Consider the following 22832-nt stretch of genomic DNA (forward strand, 5'->3'; position numbering starts at 1 on the left):
AGGTGGCTCATGCCTGTAATGCCAGCTGCTAGGGAGGCTGAGGCAGGAGAATTGCTTGAACTCCGGAGGTGAAGGCAGAGGTTGCAGTGAGCCAAGATGGCGCTTCTGTACTCCAGCCTGGGCAACAGAGTGAGACGCCATCTAAATAAATAAATAAATAAATAATAAAAGGTCCAGGACTCACAAGGTTCTTCTGTGCCTAGAATAATAGTGAAACCAAGTATTTCTGAATCCCGAATGCTGTATGGTAGAAATGAAACTGCCTTTGCGAAAGTTACAACAGCAAGAAAATTAAGGTGGTGGAGGAGATCTGATCTAGCCAACCCCTATCTCGCCTTTAGCATTCAAACCGCCCTTAAATATTCCTGGGCTTGGGCCAAGCTAACTGTGTGAGATGTTTAGTTTATAGCTTAAGTGATAATAGCCTTTCCCCAAAATTCAGCCGCCTTGTAAAGCTAGTGAGAGATCACCAGGCCAGGAGGATTAGAGAGGCCTGAATTCTGCTAAGGTGTAGACATAAATGATTGCCAGCCATTATTCAGGAGGTCACAAGATATGCAACGTCCCCAATTACTCCTGCAGATAGCATCACTATTGTAGAACTTAAAATTGGTTTTCTGAGATGTCTTTTCAGGTTTTCTGCACCTGTAATGACCAATGGCTCCACTGAGACCCACCAATCAGTCGTGTGGCCTCACCCAGAAACCCACTCAGTGCAAGAGAACAGCTTCTATTCTCCATGATTTATCTCTGACCCATCCAATCAACCCTCATACCTTAGCCTGCTGCCCACCAAAGTATCTTTGAAAAACCCCTAACCTCCAAACCTTCGAAGAGATTGATTTGAGTAATACACGTGACATGGCCAGCCTCACGTCAATTAAACTCTACCTTTATTGCAACGCCATGATCTCTGTGAATTGATTTCGTTTGTGCAGTGAGCAAGGAGAAACTTTGGGGCAGTTACAGAAAAAGTATAGAAAAAGAGGTTGATAGATCCACCACCTAAATCAAAACAGATTTCTGTTTTGTTTGGTAAGAGTTTTCTTTTTTCTCTTCATGAAGAAATAGAGTAACACTCCCCACCCCTCTGTAAAACTGTAAGTGAGGTCCAAAAGTTTAGTCAAGGAAAATGACTAACCATGTTTGCAAAAAAACATATTTTTTTCAAGGCAGAGTCTCACTTTGTTCCCCAGGCTGGAGTGAAATGGAATGATCTCAGCTCACTGCAACTTCTGCCTACAAGGCTCCAAAGAGTCTCCTGCCTCAGCCTCCTGAGTAGCTGGGATTACAGGTGTGCACCACCACACCTGGCTTTTTTTTTTTTTTTTTTAATTTTTAGTAGAGAAGGGGTTTCACCATGTTGGCTAGGCTGGTCTCAAACTCCTGACCTCAAGTGATCGGCCACCTGGGCCTCCCAAAGTGCTGGGATTAGTGTGAGCCACCCCACCCGGCCCAGTTTGCAAACCATTTTTGCAAACAAAATTTTCTAGTCAGTTTTCCAGGTATGGTGTGAAAAAAGAAAGAAAATGATATTTATTAAACTTGCATATTATTAGAATAATGTCCATCTCTCTGTGTATGAGAAAATGCAAAACAGTCATGAGGTAATCACTTCATCCACCACAGCCCCAGGAAGAGAACTGAGCTTGACCTTCCTGGTTTGAGAATGGGTGCTGGCTGAGAAGGGAACTAATTGCTTATAATGTTACATCTAAATTCATATTATTGTGAGGCATTATCAGGTTTGCTGTATGGGCTGTGTAGCGAACCTTAATAAGTTCATTTCAGTTTAAATAAAGTATATTGTAGGCCTGTGAAGTACAAAATATTAAGGTGTGTATGGCATGAAAGGGTGGAAAGAGGATAATGACAATACATGACACAATAGCAGAATAAACAGTGTCACATGGATTCTTTTCTAATATTCCATTCTTGTGATGGCTCAGATCCCTGAGGCATGGGATTCTCACAGCCTGGACATCCTCGAATATGGAAATTGCCTACTCTAGACAAAAAGAAAGATTTTTGCAATATTTTGCCCCATTCGCCTCCTTGAACCTAGAGGAGCAGCGGGACACATGTGGCGAGCACAGAGTTTCTGTGATTGAAGCACGGAGCTGGGAGGAGTAAGGGAGAGAAGAGGCTCCTTGGGCAGCATCCTGCCACTGGCAACTGGACGCCACCAGGTTATGAGGAAGAACAAGTCTGCATTTCTCTCGTCCTTCTTCCTCATATTTATTCATTTCTCCCTCTTTACATTCCCAACACCCTTGCTCCCAGGTTGTATAACAGCTTGGTTTGAGCAGGGAATTCTTTCCATGATGGAAGGAATTTTCTGCAATGGACACCAGCCATTTTGCTGGTATTCAAAAGGACACAGAGATGCTTTTAGGTAAAAGCAATTTATCATTAGAATCATTAAACGTGAAAAGTAGTGCTATGTTACCAACCTTAGATCGCTGATGCTGGGGATTGAAGGAAAAATCATTACTAAAATATTCACAGAATATATAATATAGGTCATACAAAAATTTATGTCTAATATTCATTATTCCATTTTATTCATGCATCAATTGATTACACAGCACATGCTGTGTGTCAGATACAATTCTAAGCATTTTTATCACTAGTAACTCTTTGAATCCTTACACCAACCCTACTGAATAGGTACCGTTGCCATCATCCTCATCTTGCATATGAAGAAACTGAGGCCCAGAGAGATGAAGTATACTGCCCAAAGTCAAAGAGAGTTGGGACTCAGATCCGTACAAACTTGCTGCAGAGTCCTCACCATTAATTATTATGCCATGCTGAAGTAATGGTGACTAATGAACACCTGGGAAGAGAGTCCCATAGCTCATCGTAGCTGCTAATTTGATTCTACTTACTTCATGGTATCCAAAATTTGGGGAGTGTTTAAAGAGTGGTCACGTGCTGAAAACACTGGTAGGGATTTAAGGGCCTGGCAGTACAGATAAGTTGAAAACCCTCCAGCTACCAACACCAAGAATTGCTCGATAAATTACAACTAACATTCTTATAAATGCAGGGCTGAATTGCTAAGAAAGGCAGAAAAATTGCCTTGGGCCAGAAATGAAGAAGAAACTAAAAATCAGGACAGTGAACTGCAGAGCTGACACTGTGTCTGCCCTGGGATCTTTATTGCTGTAAGTAACATAGGTGCTGAAACTTAATACCGGTGTACAGATGGAGAGAATTGGGACTGAGACCTGCATCTTCTAGAGTGTTCTTTCTTTGGTATGAGGATTTGGGCAACAGAAGCCCTCAAAAGTTGTGGGAAGAATGATAAATTTATACAACTGCTTTGAAAAGCAATGTGACAATGCCTGATGAATTTGAACATGTCCATCCTCATGACCAAGCAATTCCTTTGGCAGATTAATACCCCAGAGAAATTCTAGGCCATGCAAAAATTCAGACATGAACAATAATTTTATTGCAGCATTGTTTGCATTAGTAAAAACTTGGAACAGGAGAATGGATAAATGAGTTGTGTTCTAATCACACAATGGAATATGCAGAACAGTGAAAATCAATGTACCGCAGACATATATCATCAGGGATAATTCTCAAAGTTTCACTTTCTTGGAAAAAGCAAGACAAGCTGCAGGATATTTGCAGTATTGAGCTGTAGAGGTGAAAAGCGTGTGATATCTTTCTTCACTCCTCATAAGGGTCCCAGCCAACACTGCTATAACAAAATACAACAGGAGAAAAGCACACACACAAAAAATGACTTAAAGTTTTATGTGACACAAAAGCCTTTGGAATGAAGATCCAAAGATACAGGAAAAAAATATCCATTTTTATGCTTAGGTTGAATGCAGAATGAATAGCTGTATAGAACGGTCATTGGAAAAAAGGGTGTGATCCAGTAGACTGAGATGAGAAAAGCCAGCAAGCCCTGTCCAGATTCTTCTTGGCCTCTCAGTGGCATTCCCTCCACCTGGGTATGGAGCAAGAACCCTCTACAAGAGGAGTCTTATGACCTATTATCAGACAAGGGTAGGTCAGAGAATTCCTTTATGGCCAGCGCCTAGACAGAAAGGTAGGAGGGGAGAAGGTTAGCCTTGTATTCCTTGTAGGTTATTCCTTGTATTCATGGCCGACTTGGGCAATAGGGGTTCTAGTTTCTGTGACCTGCCTTGGGGAAGAAGAATTCTGGTTTCTGTGACTTGCTTCCAGGGAGACTCAGGGGTGAGAAGTAGGAGGGCAGGAGAAGGTCAGAGTGACCTTGGCCCTGAGACTGCTTCTGAGGCCCTTCAGATGTTCTTTAGATCAGTAGTCCCCCACCTTTTTGGGACCAGGGACTGGTTTTGTTGAAGACAATTTTTCCATGGACTGGGGAGGGGGTGGTTTCAGGATAATTCAAGCGCATTACACTTATTGTGCACTTTATTTCTATGATTATTACATTATAATATATAATAAAATAAGTATACAACTCACCATAATGTAGAATCAGTGGGATCCCTGAGCTTGTTTTCCTGAAACTAGACGGTCCCATCTAGGGGTGATGGGAGACAGTGACAGATCATCAGGCATTAGATTCTCATAAGAAGCTTGCAACCTAGATCCTTCCGCATGTGCCGTTCCTAACAGGGTTTACGCTCCTATGAGAATCTAATGCTGCCACTGATCGCACAGGAGGCAGAGCTCAGGCGGCAACACAAGTGACAGGGAGTGGCTATAAATACAGGTGAAGCTTTGCTTGCTTACTGCGGGTCACCTCCTCCTGTGAGTCGCAATTATTAACAGGTCACGGGCTGGTGCTGGTCTGTCGCCTGGGGATTGGAGGCCCCTGCTTTAGTTGGAAGTACTCAGCAGGCCAAAGTACTATACTTTGGATTATTGTTTTTTGAACCTCAACAAAGTCTAATTCTGAACTGTAGAGGATCAGAAACAATTTTTTAAAAATGTAATCCTTAACCTCAAGAAAGGAAGAGAGGACAAAACAAAAAGGATTTTTAATTGCTCCTCTCACAAATGAAAGCAACACCAGTGTTGGAGATGTAATTGGCTTCCCTTTGGCCCAGCTCCCACTCTGCACACAGGCAGACAACACAGAGCCCATGCACAGCAAGAAAGACAGGAGTTCTTACAGAATATTTCCCAAGTACAGGTGGGAAGTAAACTAAGGCAAAAATTACACAGAATTGTGTTTATTTGTCTTGTTTATTTCACCAAAATTCAAATCAACTCAACATAGCTCTCTTTCTCTTCACAGTGCATTTTTGCCTCTTTCTGGTCTCATCCAATGTCTCCTTTTCTGAACCACACAGATGCACATAGTTCCAAACTAATGCATAGTTATTAAACTACGCTTTGCTTTCAAACTTGCATTTTTTGCTCCATTTTGTGGCTCACTAAGTGAAAGCTCCTTTTTGAAATCTTTTTACAATTGTGTGTGTGTGTGTGTTTCATAACAACATATTTTTTTCACAGTTAAAAAAAAAATCCAGGATCCAAGAGGACCTTAGAATCAACAAAAGTTAACAATTACTGTTGAATCTTTTTTTTTTTTTTTTTTTTTTTGAGACAGGATCTCACTCTATCTCCCAGGCTGAAGTGCAGTGGCACAATCATGGCTCACTGGAGCCTCACCTGGGTTCATGCGATCCTTCCACATAAGCCTCCTGAGTAGCTGGGACCGCAGGTGTGCGTCACTACAACTGGCTAAATTTTTCTTTTATGTGGAGACAAAAACTTGCTATGTTGCCCAGGCTGGTCTCAAACTCCTGGGATCAAGTGATCCTCCCACCTCGGCCTCCCAAACTGCTGGGATTATCGTTATGAGCCATCATGCCCATCCTTGTTAATTCTTAAAATAACATCTTTATTGAGATATACTTCACATACCAGACAAGTCACCTATTTAAAGTGTACAATTGAATAGCTTTTACTGTATTCACAGAGTTGTGCAACCATCAGCAAAATAAATTTTAGAACATTTTCATCACACCAAACAGAAACTGTAAGCCCATTGGTAGTCATGTCCATTCCTCCACCCTGTTACTGTCCTGCCCTCACACCTGTCACCCTGCAACATCTTCTTGCCTTCCTATCAGCCCTAGGCAACCACTAATCTACTTTCTGTCTCTATAGACTTGCCTATTGTGGTTATTTTATATCAATGGAATCATACAATATGTGGTGTTTTGTGACTGGTTTCTTTCACTTGGTATAATGTTTCCAAGGTTCATCCACGGCATAGCATGTATCGGTACTACATTCATTTTTATCACCAAATAATATTTCGTTATGTGGACATACCACATTTTATATAGCCTTTTATCAGGTGATAGACATTTGGGTATTTGGATTGTTTTTACTTTTTGGCTGTTATGAATATTGCTGCTACCAACACTCATATATAAATTTTGATGTGGTCACGCATTTTCATTTTTCTTGGTTATAAACCTAGGGATGAAATTGCTGGATCACTAAATTAGTCTACATTTAACCTTTTGAGAACCTGCCAGACTTTTTCAAAGCACTTCCACCAGCAGTTTATGAGAGTTCTAGTTTTTGGACACTTTGCCAGTGCCGTCTTTTTTATTATGTAGAGCTATCCTAGTGAGTGTGAAGTGGGATCACATTGTGGTTTTGATCTGCATTTCCCTAATGGATAATGGTGTTAGGCATGCATTTATGTGTTTATTGGCCATGTGCATATCTTCTTTGGAGAAATAACTATTCAGCCATGTTGACATTTTTTAATTGGGCAATTTGTCATCTTTATTATTGAGTGATAAGAGTTATTTATATATTGGAGACACAAGTTCCTTATCAGATACATGATTTGAAAATATTTTCTCCCATTTTTTGATTTTCTTTTCACTTTCTTGATGGTGTTATTTGCCTGAAAAGGTGTTTATTTTGACGATATCCAATTTATCTATGTTTTTGTCATTTGTTCTTTTGGTGTTATATCTAAGAAAACGCTATTTAACCCAATGTCACCATGATGTATGCCTCTGTTTTCCTATAAAAGAGTTATAGCTTTAGCTCTTAGATTTAAGTCTTTGATCCATTTTGAGTTAATTTTTGTATCTAGTGTGAAGTACAGGTTCAATTTCATTCTTTTACATGTAGATATCCGGTTGTTTGAGCACAATTTGATGAAAATATTATTCTTTCTCTATTGAATTGTCTTGATACTCATATCTAAAATCATTTGACCATACATGTGAGACTTTATTTCTAGACTCTCAATTCTATTCCATCGATATATATGTCTGTCCCTATGCCAGTACCACACTGCTTTGATTGCTGTAGAACTTGGTAGTAAGTTTTGAAATTGGAAGTGTGAATCTTCCAATTTTGTTCAAGATTGTTTTGGTTATTCTGGGTCTTTTGCATTTCCATATGATTTCAGGATTAGCTTGCCAATTTCTGCAAAAAAAATCCAGTTGGAATTTTGAGGAGAATGTATTAAATATGTAGATCAAGTTGGGGAGCGTTGCCATCTTAACAATAGTAAGTCTTCCAATTCATGAACACAGAATATCTTTCATTTTATCTTTTTTTTGAGACAGAGTCTTGCTCTGTCACCCAGGTTGTAGTGCAGTAGCACAATCTCGGCTCACTGCAGCCTCTGCCTCCCGGTTTAAGCAATTGTCCTGCACCAGCCTCCCAAGTAGCTGGGACTACAGGTGCCTGCCACCACACAGGGCTACATTTTATCTTTCATTTAGATCTTCTTTCATTTATTTCACCAATGTTTTGTAGTTTTCAGAGAATAAGTTTTATACTACCTTTTTTTTTTAAATTTATTTATTTTTGAGACAAGATGTTACTCTGTTGCCCAGGCTGGAGTGATGTGGCACAAACATGGCTCACTGCAACCTTGACCTTCCAGGCTCAGGCGATCCTCCCACCTCAGCACTGTGCCTTGTCCCCTTCACCCTTCCTCATCCCCCACCTCCCCATGCCCGCTCCCAGGTAGCTGGGACACCAGGAATGCCCTACCACACCTGACTAATTTTTTGTATTTTTTGTAGAGACAGGGCTTTGCCATGTTGTCTAGTCTGATCTTGAACTCCTGATCTCAAGCAATCCTCCTGCCTTGGCCTTCCAAATTGCTGGAATTACAGTCATAAACCACTGCATCTAGTCCATACTACTTTTGTTAAATGTATTTCTAAGCTTTTCACTTCGTTTTGATGCTGTTGTAAATAGAATAATTTTTTAAAATTTTACGGGATTTTTTTTGTTCATTGAATATGTATAGATATACAGTTGCTTTTTGCATGTTATCTTCTATCCTGCAACTTTTCTAAACTCCTTTATTGGATCCAATAGTTTTTTCTTTTTCTTTTTTTCTTTGGTGGATTTTTTAGGATTATATATATACAAGATCATGTCATTTGCAAATAGAGATAGTTTAACTTCTTCCTTTGCAATCAGGATGATTTTTATTTCCTTTTCTTGCCTAATTGCCCTGGCTAGAACCTCTAATACAATGTTGAATAGAAGTGGTAAGATGTCATTTTAAGCCTGTGTTTCTCCCAGATTATTTTCTTGCTTATGATTTGTTGTAAGGTAGTAAAATAAAAGAGCTGTGTCTTCTTTTCTTAGGAGCAGTAAAAGAAGAATGAGTGTTGGAAACCACACACTGCTGTACAGTCACTGTCTGAGAAAAGTTAAAAGGGAGAAAGAGTAAATGGTCACCATGAGCAACAGGAAAGCAAGGAAAGCAAACTGGGGCTCTGGCTCCTCTTTCAGAAACCAAGAGGAGTGCAGAGACTGGTTGAGCCTGAAGTGTGGTCTTGAGAATTAACAATATGAAAGTTTGTGCCAGTTCCTTTTTAAAGTGTAAAGCTGATTCTTTCTAGAATATGCACCAACTTATATAGGATTACCACACAACCAAGGGTGTTCAGATTGCAGAAGTTTGGGACGGAGAAAAAACATCATTAAAAACCCTCAAACTTTTCTTGGCTGTTTTTATATAATCCATGCACATCAAAAATCAAATTCATCAATACTGGGTATTACATGATCTTAATTATAAGAATATGTATTTTTTTAAACTAGGCTTAGGAAGTTTGTGATATGTTAATGTCTTTTTATTGAGTTTGGAAATAAATATGTATCATCAATTTTAAATGTATTGGGATGTCAACAATTACTTTCAAGCTAGATTTTTTTTTTCTGTTTTTCTTCTCTTTTTTTGATATTGGCATTTGAAGGCCATCAGCTTATTAAATAATAACCTTTTATTCAACTGGTCATTTAAATCTCTAATTTTTCTTAAGTGACAGAATGGTGAAATGGAAGCTATTTTAGACTAGAGATAAGACAAATGAGAGAGTCAGACGTTTTTGTGGCCAGACTTTGCTTCCCTTTAAATTGGGGGAAAGGAAGAGGAGGAAATGTGAATAACTTCTGAAATATCTTCCAATGTAGTCAACAATGACATAGGTAATATTTACTGAGCATTTACTCCTCGGTAGGCATTGAGCTACGTGTTGGCATATTCTCAAGCAAACCTCATAACAACTCTTTGGTAGAGGCCTGTCAGTATTGTTTAATTCTCTGTCAGAGAGAAATGAAGCTTAGAGAGGAACTTGCCAAAATTCAAAGCTGGTATGTACCAGAACCAGGATTCAAATCTATGGAAGTCTATTCTGTGTTCTTTTATGTAATGGTTACTCATCGGTGGGCCCTAATTTATATGGGTAGGCTCTAGTAGCCTAGCATCTGACCCTGGGATGATTGAGGCAGAGGAATATTGTCTCCTGGAGTGTGCAGGTCAGATAGACGAGATGCGACCCTGGACTGGTTATTTTTTTCATCAAAGACGATGCTTCCTGAGTTCTTTGTTGTCTCTAAGAATTGACTGGCTCTGGAAGGGGCAGTCTCCATAGCCAGAAAGGTTTTAAGATACTAAAACATTATATTCCAGAGTCTGTAAATTTTAAGTATTCTCCAATATCACTTCTTGTATTCTAAAAAAAAAAAAAAGAACTGTCAGTAAGAAATTAGTAACAAGTATATTACAATGTGCAAACACCTTTTCATGTTGTTGAAATGTATGAGATTGATCAGTTGCATTATGAGTCCATTAAACAGCATTATTAACTATGCTTCTAGATGCAAATACCTTTGAATGTAAAAACATTACAACAATAATATAAAGAAATTGAAGTGTTACTGGATCCTGACAAAGAGTCTCTCCTTGACCATACTTTATTCAGGCTCCTCTTAATACTCTTCTCAACTTGACTTCAACTTTTGGGCTGCTTTATCCATCTCTGCATTGCCCAGTTTTAACAAAAATTCTGCTAAATTGGTTTAGCCACAATCCCCCACTTATCCCTAATGTTTCCTCTTAAAAATTTTTCATCCAATGTCTTCTACTCTTCATTTTGGCTATGAAGTCTCACTTTTTCTTGTTGTGTTTTGAGCTGAGCCCAATCTCTGTCCCTTACTGCAAAACCCCATAGCAGTAGTCCCCATATTTATTGCAATGGTCCTGAGTAAAATCTACTTTACATTTTAACAAGTGTCATGAATAATGTATTTTAAACGTATTCAAAACAGTAACAATTGAAACTGGCCCTGTGTAATAAAATAAAATAACAAATATTTTGGAATCAGACTGATTTGGATTTGAATTTTGGCTTTTCCATCAACTAGTTAGGTGTGTTATTGAATGCTATTGACCTCAGTTTTCTCGTCTGTGAAATGCAGAGTGAATTGTAGGCAATCATGGGTCGCACACTTGTCAGCAAGTAACTGACCCATATTTCAATCTCAAGTTTCACACCAGAGCCAGTTCAGCTGTTTTCGAGAAAATTACACTCCAAGCGAGATAAAAATGTCAAAGGGTACCTAAATATCTGCACAAGTTCTGAACAAATGCAAAGAAAGATAATTTGTTCTGGGGACCAGAGAGAACACACTTTAGAAAACTTTTATCATATATTTCATTCCATAAGATGCCATTCTGTTGCTGCCTAATTTTAATCTATCATTGGAGGGAGACTATTTTGAAATTAAATATCAGTGAAATGTATAAGATTTGCCATATTTCCTTGTCCTGTTTGAATCCTGAAATATTCTTACTGTCATTGCTTTATTAAAGACATGTGTTTAATATGATGTCATTTTATTAAAGCTAATGATTGAAAAGGAGAAAAAAAATGATTTTCTTTTGATAATACTTCTGGCAAATCACATCATATGAGTCAATATGCATTGAGAGTGGAAAATAACCATCCTAAGATATATAAAATCTTGGGTTTGGTGGCAATGATTTGGTATAAAAATATGCCTAGGAATATGAAGTGTCAAGGGTAAGCTATTACAGACAAAAGAATGTTAGAATATTTTTTAGAAATTGAGTGTAGCAGAAAACATTTTTCTTTTTTTTTTTTTTTTTTTTTTTGAGACGGAGTCTTGCTCTGTCACCCAGGCTGGAGTGCTGTGGCCGGATCTCAGCTCACTGCAAGCTCCGCCTCCCGGGTTCACGCCATTCTCCTGCCTCAGCCTCCCGAGTAGCTGGGACTACAGACGCCTGCCACCTCGCCCGGCTAGTTTTTTGTATTTTTTAGTAGAGACGGGGTTTCACCGTGTTAGCCAGGATGGTCTCGATCTCCTGACCTCGTGATCCGCCCGTCTCGGCCTCCCAAAGTGCTGGGATTACAGGCTTGAGCCACCGCGCCCGGCCAGAAAACATTTTTCATCAACTTCAGTAGGAAAGTGAGTTTGTCTTTAGACATCACAATTGTGCACAAATATTTCAGGCTTAGGCTGCAAGATAAGTGAAACTTCCTTTAAAAAAGACAGGAGGGAAGGAACAAAGGAAGAGAAGGAAAAAGAAAGAGACAAAAATGACAAATTGAAGAGGAGAGGCTCAGAGAAAGACATAAAGACAAATCAATGCTGTTATCTTACTGAAACATTTACTACATTTAAGTACTTCAAAAATACTTAGGATTTTTTTAAACAAAATTAATTATACTTCATTATGCATATATAAAAGGAACTTAAGTATAAATGACTGGGAGAACTTGATTATGCCTCTGAGTTACTTAATAAATTACCAGTATTTAATTCATTCATTCTTTCTTTAATTTGTTCATTCTTCTGTCTCTCCACTCATTCATCCTTTCATTCATTGAATATTTGGTTTCCTAATCCTCCCAGACAAAGCTAGTAAATTTAGTTCCTGGTTTTTATGACCCTATCATAAATCTTTTGTGACAGATATATAATAAGTAAGTGTAGTTCCCTAACCTTTGTGGAAACTTAGCATATACTTGGACATCACAAAATTATCTGTCTCCCAGGACCGAGACTAACTGAGGGTTGAGGGGTGGGTCTTATCCATAGGTAATGGGCTAACAACATCTGCTTTGGAAGAAGAGGTTTGCTGACTACTTTAAGTATTATAGTTTCCAGGGTGTTTTTGCAGAAAGCTAAGTCATCCTTCTATTTTATTTTATTTTTAAAATTTAAATTTCCTCTAGGTAATGGTGGTTCCACTAATTGTGCTAAAAGTACCTTTAACCCTTAGTGCAGAGGTTGTTGTGATGCGCTTCATTATGACCAAACATTAGCTGGCATTTACAGAGATCTGAGTTTGAGAAATAGGTCCCATGTTGCTTATTCCTTGATAGTGAGACTAGAGCAATAGCACATCCTGTCCTAGGCAGAGTGTCGGGCTCCCCAGGGTGCACACTAAGTAGCACTGTTTTGCCTTACGACATCATCCTTTGTTTGCTTAGTTGCTCTTATTTCCTCCTTCTTTTTAATAAATTCAGTATCATGTTACAGTATCCTATAACAGTTTTCATGGCTGAAGGTTTGTATTTTTCCTTCCAACAAAGACTCTTGAAAAATCAAGACAATATGCTCTCAGAAATTATAAGCAAAAAGTGTATCAGGGATAATAGACTATGGTCAATTAATATCAAGGGTATCTATATAGTCTGATATCTACAGACTTCTTTTAAATGATTCATAACAACAAAAATTAACATGTTATAAAACATATTGACATAAAGTCTTTTAGATGGAGATTGCTTATATACAGTCCACATATTAAAAAATTAAAAAATAAATACTAAAACCTAATAAGTAAAGGTAGAAATTAAAGGGATAGAAATGTAATTGCAGAAGGCCGAATGGCAGGATTTCACAAGCTGGCACCATTATTTGAGCTGTCAATTTAGTAGATCCAGTAAGTTGATATTTTCCACACAGTTAGAATCAGGGCAAGGCTCAGTGCCTCATGCCTGTAATCCCAGCACTTTGGGAGGCCGAGGCAGGAAGATCACTTGAGGCCAGGAGTTCGAGACCAGCCTGGGCAATATGGTGAAATCCTGTATCTACAAAAAATACAAAAATTACCTGGGTTTGGTGATATGCACCTATAGTCCCAGCTACTCAGGAGGCTGAGGTGGGAGGATTGCAAGAGCCTGGGATGTCGAGGCTGCAGTGAACTATAATTGTGCCACTGCACTCCAGCCTGGGGGACAGAGTGAGACTCTGTCTCGAAAAAGAAAAAAAAAAAATCAGTTCCAAGGTGGTTGATTAGCTATTATTCAAACTCACAAGAGACAACATATTCATTTAGTATGGAGCCAGAAAGTTACCCTGCTATCCGCTACCCATACTACGTCCTTTCCCGTACCCACACACTGGGGAAGTCGAATTAGTCATCAAAATGCAGCTTGCTCAGAACTAATTCAAAGCAAAGGGAAGTGGTACTCTTGCAACCTTGGTAGTGGGGATTTGGGAGTTTAATACACCACTGGGGTTCAAGATACTCTGCTACTTACTAGCTATGACCTTGGGCAAGTTACTTACCTGGTAAGCGTCTCAGTTTCCTCATCTAAAAAAAAATGGGGATAATAGTAGTACCTACTTCATGATGTTGTTTTGAGAATTAAATGAGTTGAGGGAGTGTATAAAGTGCTGTTATCAATACCTAGTACATAGTAAATGCTGTATGTGAGTCCATTTGCATTAGTTGTGAGAGGCATTTCGGGCAAAAATGAAGAAAACTAACTCTCTATGTGCACCTCCCTTTTACGGCCAGATTATTCATATGTGCTGGGTTCCTTGGAAAGATAATTTTCCCTTTTTGTTACAAAGTGGCAAGGTGAAAGAGAAACAGAAAGAGGATAAATATGCTTCAGGGATAGAAGTCTAAATTCAAGAAATCCATATAGAACATCTCTGCTCTCTGACTTCAATATTTAATTAATTTCAATGGATTACATTGCTAATACTTCCTAACTGGGTCAACTGGACTTCACCATTGTTCCCTCATCTCTCTGAAACCTATCTGTGTAAGGAGCTGTGCAAGGTGTCTTACAAATGGAGTTGGACAACGGCTTTAGTGCATTCTATAAATTGGATTCTGTACATCTGTAAATTATGCTGACAGGCACTTCTATAACACAATGAGGTCAAAACAGTCTCACTGAAAATGGCCTTTTCATACTGTATTCAAGCCAAAAACGGGGAAAGCATCATAAAGGTACCATCGCATATGTGCAGAAAAAAAAGTTGATAAATTCAATCCAAAACAATGGTTACCTTTCAGCCAATATTAAAGGGACTATGTAATACAAATCTTAAAACATACAGTAATAGGATCTTAATTAAAGATATTTTATGAAGAACCTAACTATGTGAAAATATACTGTGTTACACGCTGTAAAGTATAAGAAAATTATTAAGATACAGTTCATGATTTTAGAGAGTTTGCAGTTTAAAAGAGGGACCAAAATATGCACGCAATTGACTAAAGGAAACAAAACAGAGTATAAATGCCATGAGTCAGAGGCAAAGTTTAGACTGAAAGAACATAGCTGGATTGAATTGATATTCTAAAATTCAATTCATTCATTTAATTGCTGTTTCTGAAGTATGTACCATGTGCCAAGTCATGAGACATAGCTGTTCCCACAAAGGGGCACTAATATCTATAAACTCAAATTTTTGACTAGTTTCCAGGTTACAGGGTAGAGAGGGGAAATAGCTTCAGCTTTAGAGTTAGAAAAACCTGAACTAAAACCTTGTCCTACCAATGATAAATTGGGTGACTTGGGTAAATAATTTGTCATCTCTTAGCTTCATGTTAGAAATCATAGTGTCATCTTTGATTTCCTCCTCTAACCTCACCCTTCATTTACTTAATGAACACATTAGTCCTTAACTATGTCTGGAATCCATCCCATCCTCTTTAACCCTACATCTTAAGTCCTAACAATAACCCCATCATTTGTTACAGATTCTGTTCTGTAGCCTAACGAATCACTTCTCATTATCCACAAGATGTAAGTCTATCGTTCTTAACAAGGCATTTAAGACTCTCAATGAGCTGAACTCTGCTTACATTTTTAACCTCACATGATAATAATACTCCTCCACATGTACTTTACATATCTTTAACTACCAGCCTGTTGTGTGTCTCTGTGCCTCCGTACATGCGATCTTTTTTTTTTTTTTTTTTTTTAAAGAGATAGAATCTTGCTTCGTTTAGGCTGGAGTGCAGTGGTGCAATTACTGCAACCTCAAACTCCTGGGCTCAGCAGATCCTCCTACCTCAGCCTCATGAGTAGCTGAGACTACTATTTTATTTTTAATAGAGACGAGGTCTTGCTATCCTGCCCAGGCTGCTCCCAAATTACTGGGCTCAGGTGATCCTCCTGTCTTGGTCTACCAAAGTGCTGGGATTACAGGTGTCAGCCACCATGCCCAGCATCTAATGCCATTATTTATATATATGCCGATTGCCTCAACAAGACTAAGCAACTGAGGACAAAGACAGAGCCTTTCACCTTTGAATTCTCAGTCTTAACATAATGCCTGCCATTGAGAAGCTATGCAATAAATATTTATTGTAGTAATGAAGTCATGTTTAGGGATAAGTAGAAAGAACCAAGAAGTGCCTTATGAAGGAGGTAATATTTAATGTTGAACTTGAAAAGCTTTGAAAATATTCCCTGAATTTTAAATGTGCAATTTGGGGATGCTCAGAGTTTTAACATACATAAGTGGGTGTGCATATCCTCATGATGCTCTTCTTTCTTTGTCTCTCTGTCTCTCTCTTTCTTCCTTTCTTTCTTTTGACTGAGTCTTATTGTATGGCCCAGCCTAGAGCAGTGGCGCACTCATAGTTCACTGCAGCTTCGAACTCCTGGGCTCAAGGGTCCTGCTGCCTCAATTTACCCAGAAGCTGGAACTATAAGTGTGCACCACTATGCCCAGCTAATTAAAAAAAAAAAAATTGTTTTAGAAATGGGCTCTTTTTATGTTGCCCAGTCTCGAATTGCTGGCCTCAAGTGATCCTTCCACATAATTGGGATTACAGACATGAGCCTCTACACTTGGCTTAATTCTGTCTTTAAAACACACACATTTTGCCAGCTGAAGCTTTGTCTCTTCTATTCAAAGCCCTAAGTGCAATAGTCTGAGCATGGTGAAGACTTAATAAGTATCTTTATTTCATTTAAAGAAGCATCCTCCTGATGCCTGTTTGAAGAAAAAGACTCTTGATTTCAGGAAGGGTACCATCTTGGTGCCTTATGTGGTATCAAAAATAGTAGGCTTTTTAGCTGGGTGATAGATGGCCTTCCTTATGGCTCTACACTATACCTTTTAGCAAATAGAAATGTTGGTATTCACTCTGTTATTTAATTTATCCTGGACATATTAAAAAATACATAAGTAAATATACCTTCAAACCACAATGGAAAGCACAAGGCAACCCTGGGCACCTCACTGTTGTTTAATTTAACTCTCCCTAGGCAGATCATATGAGTCCAATTTAAAAGTATTAATGTGGACATCTTTCCACCCTGGATCATGTCCATTTCAGGTTATCAGGGATGGTTAAGCTCCTAGCTATTCTAGCAGATTTCTTATATCTTAATATATGAAATTAACAATAGTTCCTGGGATATTCCACTATTATCTAACTATTACATGTTTCCACATATTTAAAATACAGAAGGAAAGCGTGAACACCAATAAAGAAACTATGAGTAACAGAAATTCAGAACACAGTGAAGAAAGAAAGAAAGAAAATATATACTGCTGCAGTCAGCTTTTAGGAAAACTATTTCCATCATTCTGAACATCATATTTATTAAAAATAAATCTAATTTTGGCAGCATATCATGATTAGGAGCCAGGGAAATTGTCACTGGGACCTCAGTGTTGTGTTTCACAAGAAAGAGAGCTCTGTGAGGAAGCCTGGGCTATCTGCAAATCTTCGACTCTGAAATCCCTGCATAATAAGAAAGGTATTGGCTAAATTCGAGCAGCTCACGCAGTATCTAGAGGAAACATTGTTAAGTGGGATAGTGTGGCGTCTAAGATGCAGTTATAGGTATACAGACATGACTCAAGGAGTGGATTAGGAAGGCCAACTTCGGAGAGGAGGGCTGGCTCGCTCATTTCTCTTCTCCCTGTCAAATGCTGAAGGGCTGGTTCCAGCCTTTGAGCGCCCGCACTTTGGGAGTTTTCAGCTGGGTTCTCAGGCTGCATTCACCCGTCGACTTGCTCCAGGCCAAGCCAGATTTTGAAAACGAAGGCAACTTCTTTCTTCGCGGCAGACCCTTGAACCCACGAACTTTCTCACAACTCTGCCCTTCTCAACCCCTGCGCTAGTGTAGGCAGGGCAGAAGGTGCTGAGGAGAGGCTCAGAAGGGGCGGTGGGGACGATCGCCTTTAGAACTGCATTTGTAGCTGCCAAGGAGTAGCCAACAAGCACCAGATTTATGTGCACTTTGAAAGAAGCACCTTCACCATTGGCTTTTTAAGCGGCGCTGTCGCTAGGGAGCGGCTGGTAGAGCGAGCAGCCTCGGGAAGAAGCCCGGGCTGTTTGTTCCCGTCACCTGGGAGAGCAGGCACACACAGTCGCGCGCGCACGGACACACACACACACGCACGCACAGACGCTGGCGGCGAGTTCGAGCCCCGCGTCCCCTGTCCGCCCGCGTGCGCCCCTCGGCACCGCTCGCCTCCCGCCCCCTGATTCCTGCTGCTGCCGCCCAGAGGAGAAAGGAACCTCTGCCTCGAATTTCCCCACTGCGCCGGGCGCTGCGGCGAGCGGCGAAGGTGGACGCGAGGCGGAGAACGCGATGAATGAGTTCTCCCCTAGCCTCGGAGTTGTCTGAGTTGGCGGCGCTGCGCCCAGGCTTCCGGCTCTCAGCGCCCCACGCGCGCGTGGCTCCCCGGGCTGCCACTCACGGCCGCGGTCGGGGCCAAGCCAGCCACGCAGGGCAGCCGAGGCTCCGGAGCTCCTGTCCCGGCCCCAGTCCGGGTAAAAGGAGGGTTGTCCCCAGCGGAGGTGCACAGCCGCGCGTTCTCCCCGCACTCTCTCAGCGGTCCTATCTGCTCCCCATGGCGTCTCATCCGCAAACCCGGATCCAGGCTTACCTGGAGAAGAACAAGATCGGTCCCCTGTTTGAGGTAAGGCGCTGTGGAGGAGGGTAGTCCCGTTGTCTTTAGGGGAAGGGGTGCAGTAATGAAAACAGAACACCCCCCCACCCCACCCCTCCCAGGGAAGGAGGGCTAGAGAACGAACGCGCGGGAGGGGGCGCCCTGGGGTTCACTGGCATTCGCTCTGTCCCGGCCAGGTGTCCTGGAACGCGGCCGGGCGGGCACTTAGCCAGTTACCTGAACGCAGACAGGTGAGCTTGGGAGGGCCCAGCCTCAGCCTGGCAGCGGAAGTTTGAGCCCTCTGACTGTCGTGCACCTCTCAGCCACATGTTAGTACCCGGGCAGGCTGAGGCAGGCGATGCATACGGATGCACACACTCAGACTGTGTTGCACACACACACTTTCTTTCTTGAATTCACGCTGTCTTGCGTGTTCGTGTTGGATTTTCTTTTTTCTTTTTCTTTTCTTTCTTTTTTTTTTTTTTAATGAGGGCGGTAATAAAACCCGAAAAGGCGGAGGAGGTGCTTAGCAGTTAATACGATTAACTGGAAGAAAGCTGAACTGGTGAGGAGTAGGCTTCAGTAGGTGCGGGCGTGATGAATGAAATTGGCAAACTGAGACTGCCATTGGTCACTGGACGAAAGGAGAGCCCTTTGCACTGCAGACCCCACATGTGTTAGCAGGAGAAAGGGACAGAGAAAGGTTCTGAAAAGCACACACGTATTTATGGAAGGAGACTATAGCTCTGAGCTGGTGTTTTTTTTGTTTTTGTTTTTTTTATTTTTTCCTCGCCATTAAAGAATTGACAAAAATACAGTAGAAGAAAGAGCGGGAGGACACGAGAAAATGAGAACAAGAGATTGAAGCTTGGCACCAGCAAAGCGTCCCGGGGGTTGCCAGGGTGCTGGGCAGGGGTGGGGCGTGCGGACCGTGGTCAGAAGTGGAGGCCCTTGGGGAGAGACTCCCATGGTCCCATCCAGTTCAGGAGGTACTGACCGGCGGTGAGAGTTAGCGGGAGGGGCGAGGTGCTCCCGCCTTGCCCCCGCCCCCCACGTCTCCCAGAAGCAGTTGTAGCTGTTCTTGGTCTTGGGTGAGGGCTTAGGGTGGGGATCGGGGGAGGTTACGTGTCAGCGTCTGAGCGAGGCAGAATCGCGGCTAGTGGAAGAGGCTGCATTGGAGATCGCGGAGAACCTAGCAAAGACTGAAGAAAAGCAAGTGAGAACTGCGGAGAACAAAAAAATAATGCGAGTTAATGACCCTGCAAAAAAAGGACGAGGAGGACAAAGGTGTGGTCGAATAGGTCTTTTGGGAGGACTGGCTTCACATAACAAGATTTGCAAGATCTCCCAAGTTTTTCTGCCGAACTTTACCGATGATCTGTCTTGGACGATAGGACCATTGTTTCAAGTGAAGCTCACATTGTGGGGTGCAGAGTCTTACAATTGCTTTGATTCTTTTTTCTGCCAAAAATGTGAACAAAGGCAATCCATGCAAGAGCGAAATAAAATTGATGGAGCTACCAGATTTCTTTGCCTTTAGTTTAATGATTATTGATTATACATAATCCTATATAATTTTTTAAAAGGCAGAAGCATAAACCTTCTGCAACGCGGTGTATTAATTGCATCAAAAGAATCATAAAATAAATACATTTAGAATGTGTGTTTGCTCTCTACACTCGTAGAGTATAAAGTACAATTAGCCTGACAGAATAAACGAATTGTTTTTAATAAATACTGTTTTCATTTGTTATTTTAAAATCCTCAAGATTCTTTCCAAGTGATAACAACAAAATTAGGAATATATGTAAACTTTCTACAGAATTAGAAAATAAACTCAAATGGATATTTATCAAGTACCCCCTAATCCCCACCCTTTAATACTCACCAGCAAGTTCTGCGCTGAAGAATTTTAAGTGACAGCAACATGTCTCATAAAAGCTTTAGGTCCAATCACCAGAAAACAAGCACCACCATGCTTCATATTTTATTGAATACGTATGACATACACTGGCATTAGCTTAGATTGCAGTGGTGAGGAGTGTGTTTTTAAGGTTTGATGTTCACTTTAAATAATTGAAGGGAGAAAAATGGATAATAAATTCTCTTTTACTAAAAGCTGGATGTAACACAGTTCCTTATGCAACAATTTTGATTACGATAGAGCTTGATTTTGAGAGTACAATTATATGTATTTCACAAAATTGGAGGATTTTACTAGCATGTAGCCTATCTTGTTTCATGTTAGAAAACCAGTGAAGAAATGCCACCTGTGAAATGGACATTGTTTACCTAGGGACTGTTCTCTTCTAGGACCTTACTCAATAGTTTTCACAGGAATTGATTTGCGTCAGAGGAGGCGCCCAGCAATCTGAACATATTAAGAAGCAGCAAAAATGTTTGCTACAATTTTAATTTCTGGGCCACGTTTTGAGAAACTGAGCTAAAATCTCCATTTACCACTCACAAATTGAAATTGGCAACTCCATGTCTCATCATCTATGCTTTGTTGTGTTGAGTCAGTGGGAGCTGACACAGGCTTCTTTCAGTTTGGAAAATATGCAGTATCTGACAATATGTCCCCCTTGTGGATAGTTTAAGTTAGGAATGTTTTAAGAAAACTTAACTGGTGTGAGGTACTTTAAAGATAATCCATGAATGTTATTTAAAACAATAGCAAAAAGTAACCTATTCACTGATATTGAGAATACTTGTATCCTCTTTTTTACCTGTAGGACTTATTTACCTAGTTTGTTTACTTAGTTTATTTCTTACTTAATTTGTTTATTGCTAATATTTTTTGATTTGAGATGCTTATGAAAGTGTTACATGCAGTATGGAGTTTCAAAAATAATTTTAAATTGAAATTAATTTTGTTTCCAGCTGACTTAGGAGAATAAATTTGTACTACTTTTAAATTTCATTGAAGATATTTTGAAGCATTACAAAACTATGCCTAAAAATCATTGCATTAGAATTCTGGACAATGATATTCTGATTAGATAATAGGTAGGTGTAAGATGAAAAATACATTTCACAACCTTTCCAAGTTTTGTAAGATTTAATCGTTTACATCTTACAAAATATATATTTGTGGTATATATAAATATTATATATAGTGGAATATATATATTCCATGTGTGTTTGTATACACACACACACATTTTATATAAAGAAATAGAAACTTTTTAGTTTCTCCCATTCCCATTAAGTAAATAGAATAATTAGTTGAGGATTATTGATTGGAAGGTGCTCAGGGCAGTTATATATCTTGGTCAGGCCTGATCACACTCACAAGAGTGTGAAATCTTAAATTATTAAAAAGCTGAATAGCGGGGATCATCATAAAATCACCATAGAATTTTTAAATCTGTGTACTGAAGATGTGGCAAACCAAAGTCACTACATTTCTCTAAGTGTGTTATGACCCACTCCAAATAGAATGGAATCACTCTATCACCTTCTCTGTTCCACTCAAAGTGCTTCTACTCACATGGTGTAAATTTGCATTAACTGGTTTGGCATATATGTTATGAAGTGGACTTATCAAACTTGTGGGCAAAGCCAGCATCACTTATATATTTTGCTGTTGCCCAGCTAGCTCTTCTCTGGTACCCCGCTGCACATCTTCCAGCCATGTATGCGACCCTGAACTCCGATTTGCTGCCAACCCTCAGCAAGCCCATTATTTCACTTTATTGACCTCCCTGATCATATCTTAAAAATACCTCTTGCTTTTATCAGAGAGCTGTAGTGTGTGTGGAGGTCTCCTTTGGTTGTTCCCCCTCTCATAAGGATCGCGCCCTTGAGCTACCTGTTGTTTAATACATGAAAAGAAATATTTTGTCCTATTTAGGCAGGCTTATGATTGTTTAGGGCAGTGGTTTGGGGATAAGAAGGATACTAGTTACTCACTTATGACCAGAGGTAAAATTCCTCTCCAGAAAGATATTTTAATATTTAAAAATAAGTTGTCATTAATAAAGGTAAAATGTCATTTTAATAAAAATGATTAGGAAAATGCTTTTATTAGAGAAGCAATACAATATAAGCTTGGTACTTATAATATGTTCAACTTAAATATTGTAAATATATTTTTTGGAGTAATGATTGTCAGGTGATCTTCCCCAGTGGTTGAGGTTATAAAGACATTTCCTATATCAAAATTTACATTAATCTTTATAATCTCAGAGCATTTAGAGGCAGAAGACAAAGAAAGCAGTTCCATTTTATAAAATTTTGCCCAGAGTCCAAGTTAAGTGTTGTCATTGATTTACTTCAAAACCGTTTTCTAAAATGTTACTTTAATTGGCATGTTTCTATTACCAGCCCATTTATTTTTCATTTCTGCCTTAATGTATTTTATTTTCATGCAGCTTTTAAATAGCTTTCAAAGT

The 22832-nt window shown here is 39.8% G+C and overlaps 1 protein-coding gene across 5 annotated transcripts in view; it reads left to right on the forward strand.

The window, feature by feature from the left end:
- The first annotated feature begins 17500 nt into the window (after window positions 1-17500).
- Window positions 17501-22832, forward strand: part of C8H8orf34 (chromosome 8 C8orf34 homolog) — a 477170-nt gene continuing 471838 nt past the window's right edge. For all 5 annotated transcript variants that reach the window (XM_025394226.1, XM_025394228.1, XM_025394227.1 and 2 more), the window contains exon 1: window positions 17501-18465. In XM_025394226.1, coding sequence (XP_025250011.1) covers window positions 18139-18465 — 327 coding nt within the window. In that variant the 5' untranslated portion in view covers window positions 17501-18138. The remainder of the gene's footprint in view (window positions 18466-22832) is intronic.

This window comes from Theropithecus gelada, chromosome 8 (assembly GCF_003255815.1).
Source record: "Theropithecus gelada isolate Dixy chromosome 8, Tgel_1.0, whole genome shotgun sequence".
NCBI lineage: Eukaryota > Metazoa > Chordata > Mammalia > Primates > Cercopithecidae > Theropithecus > Theropithecus gelada.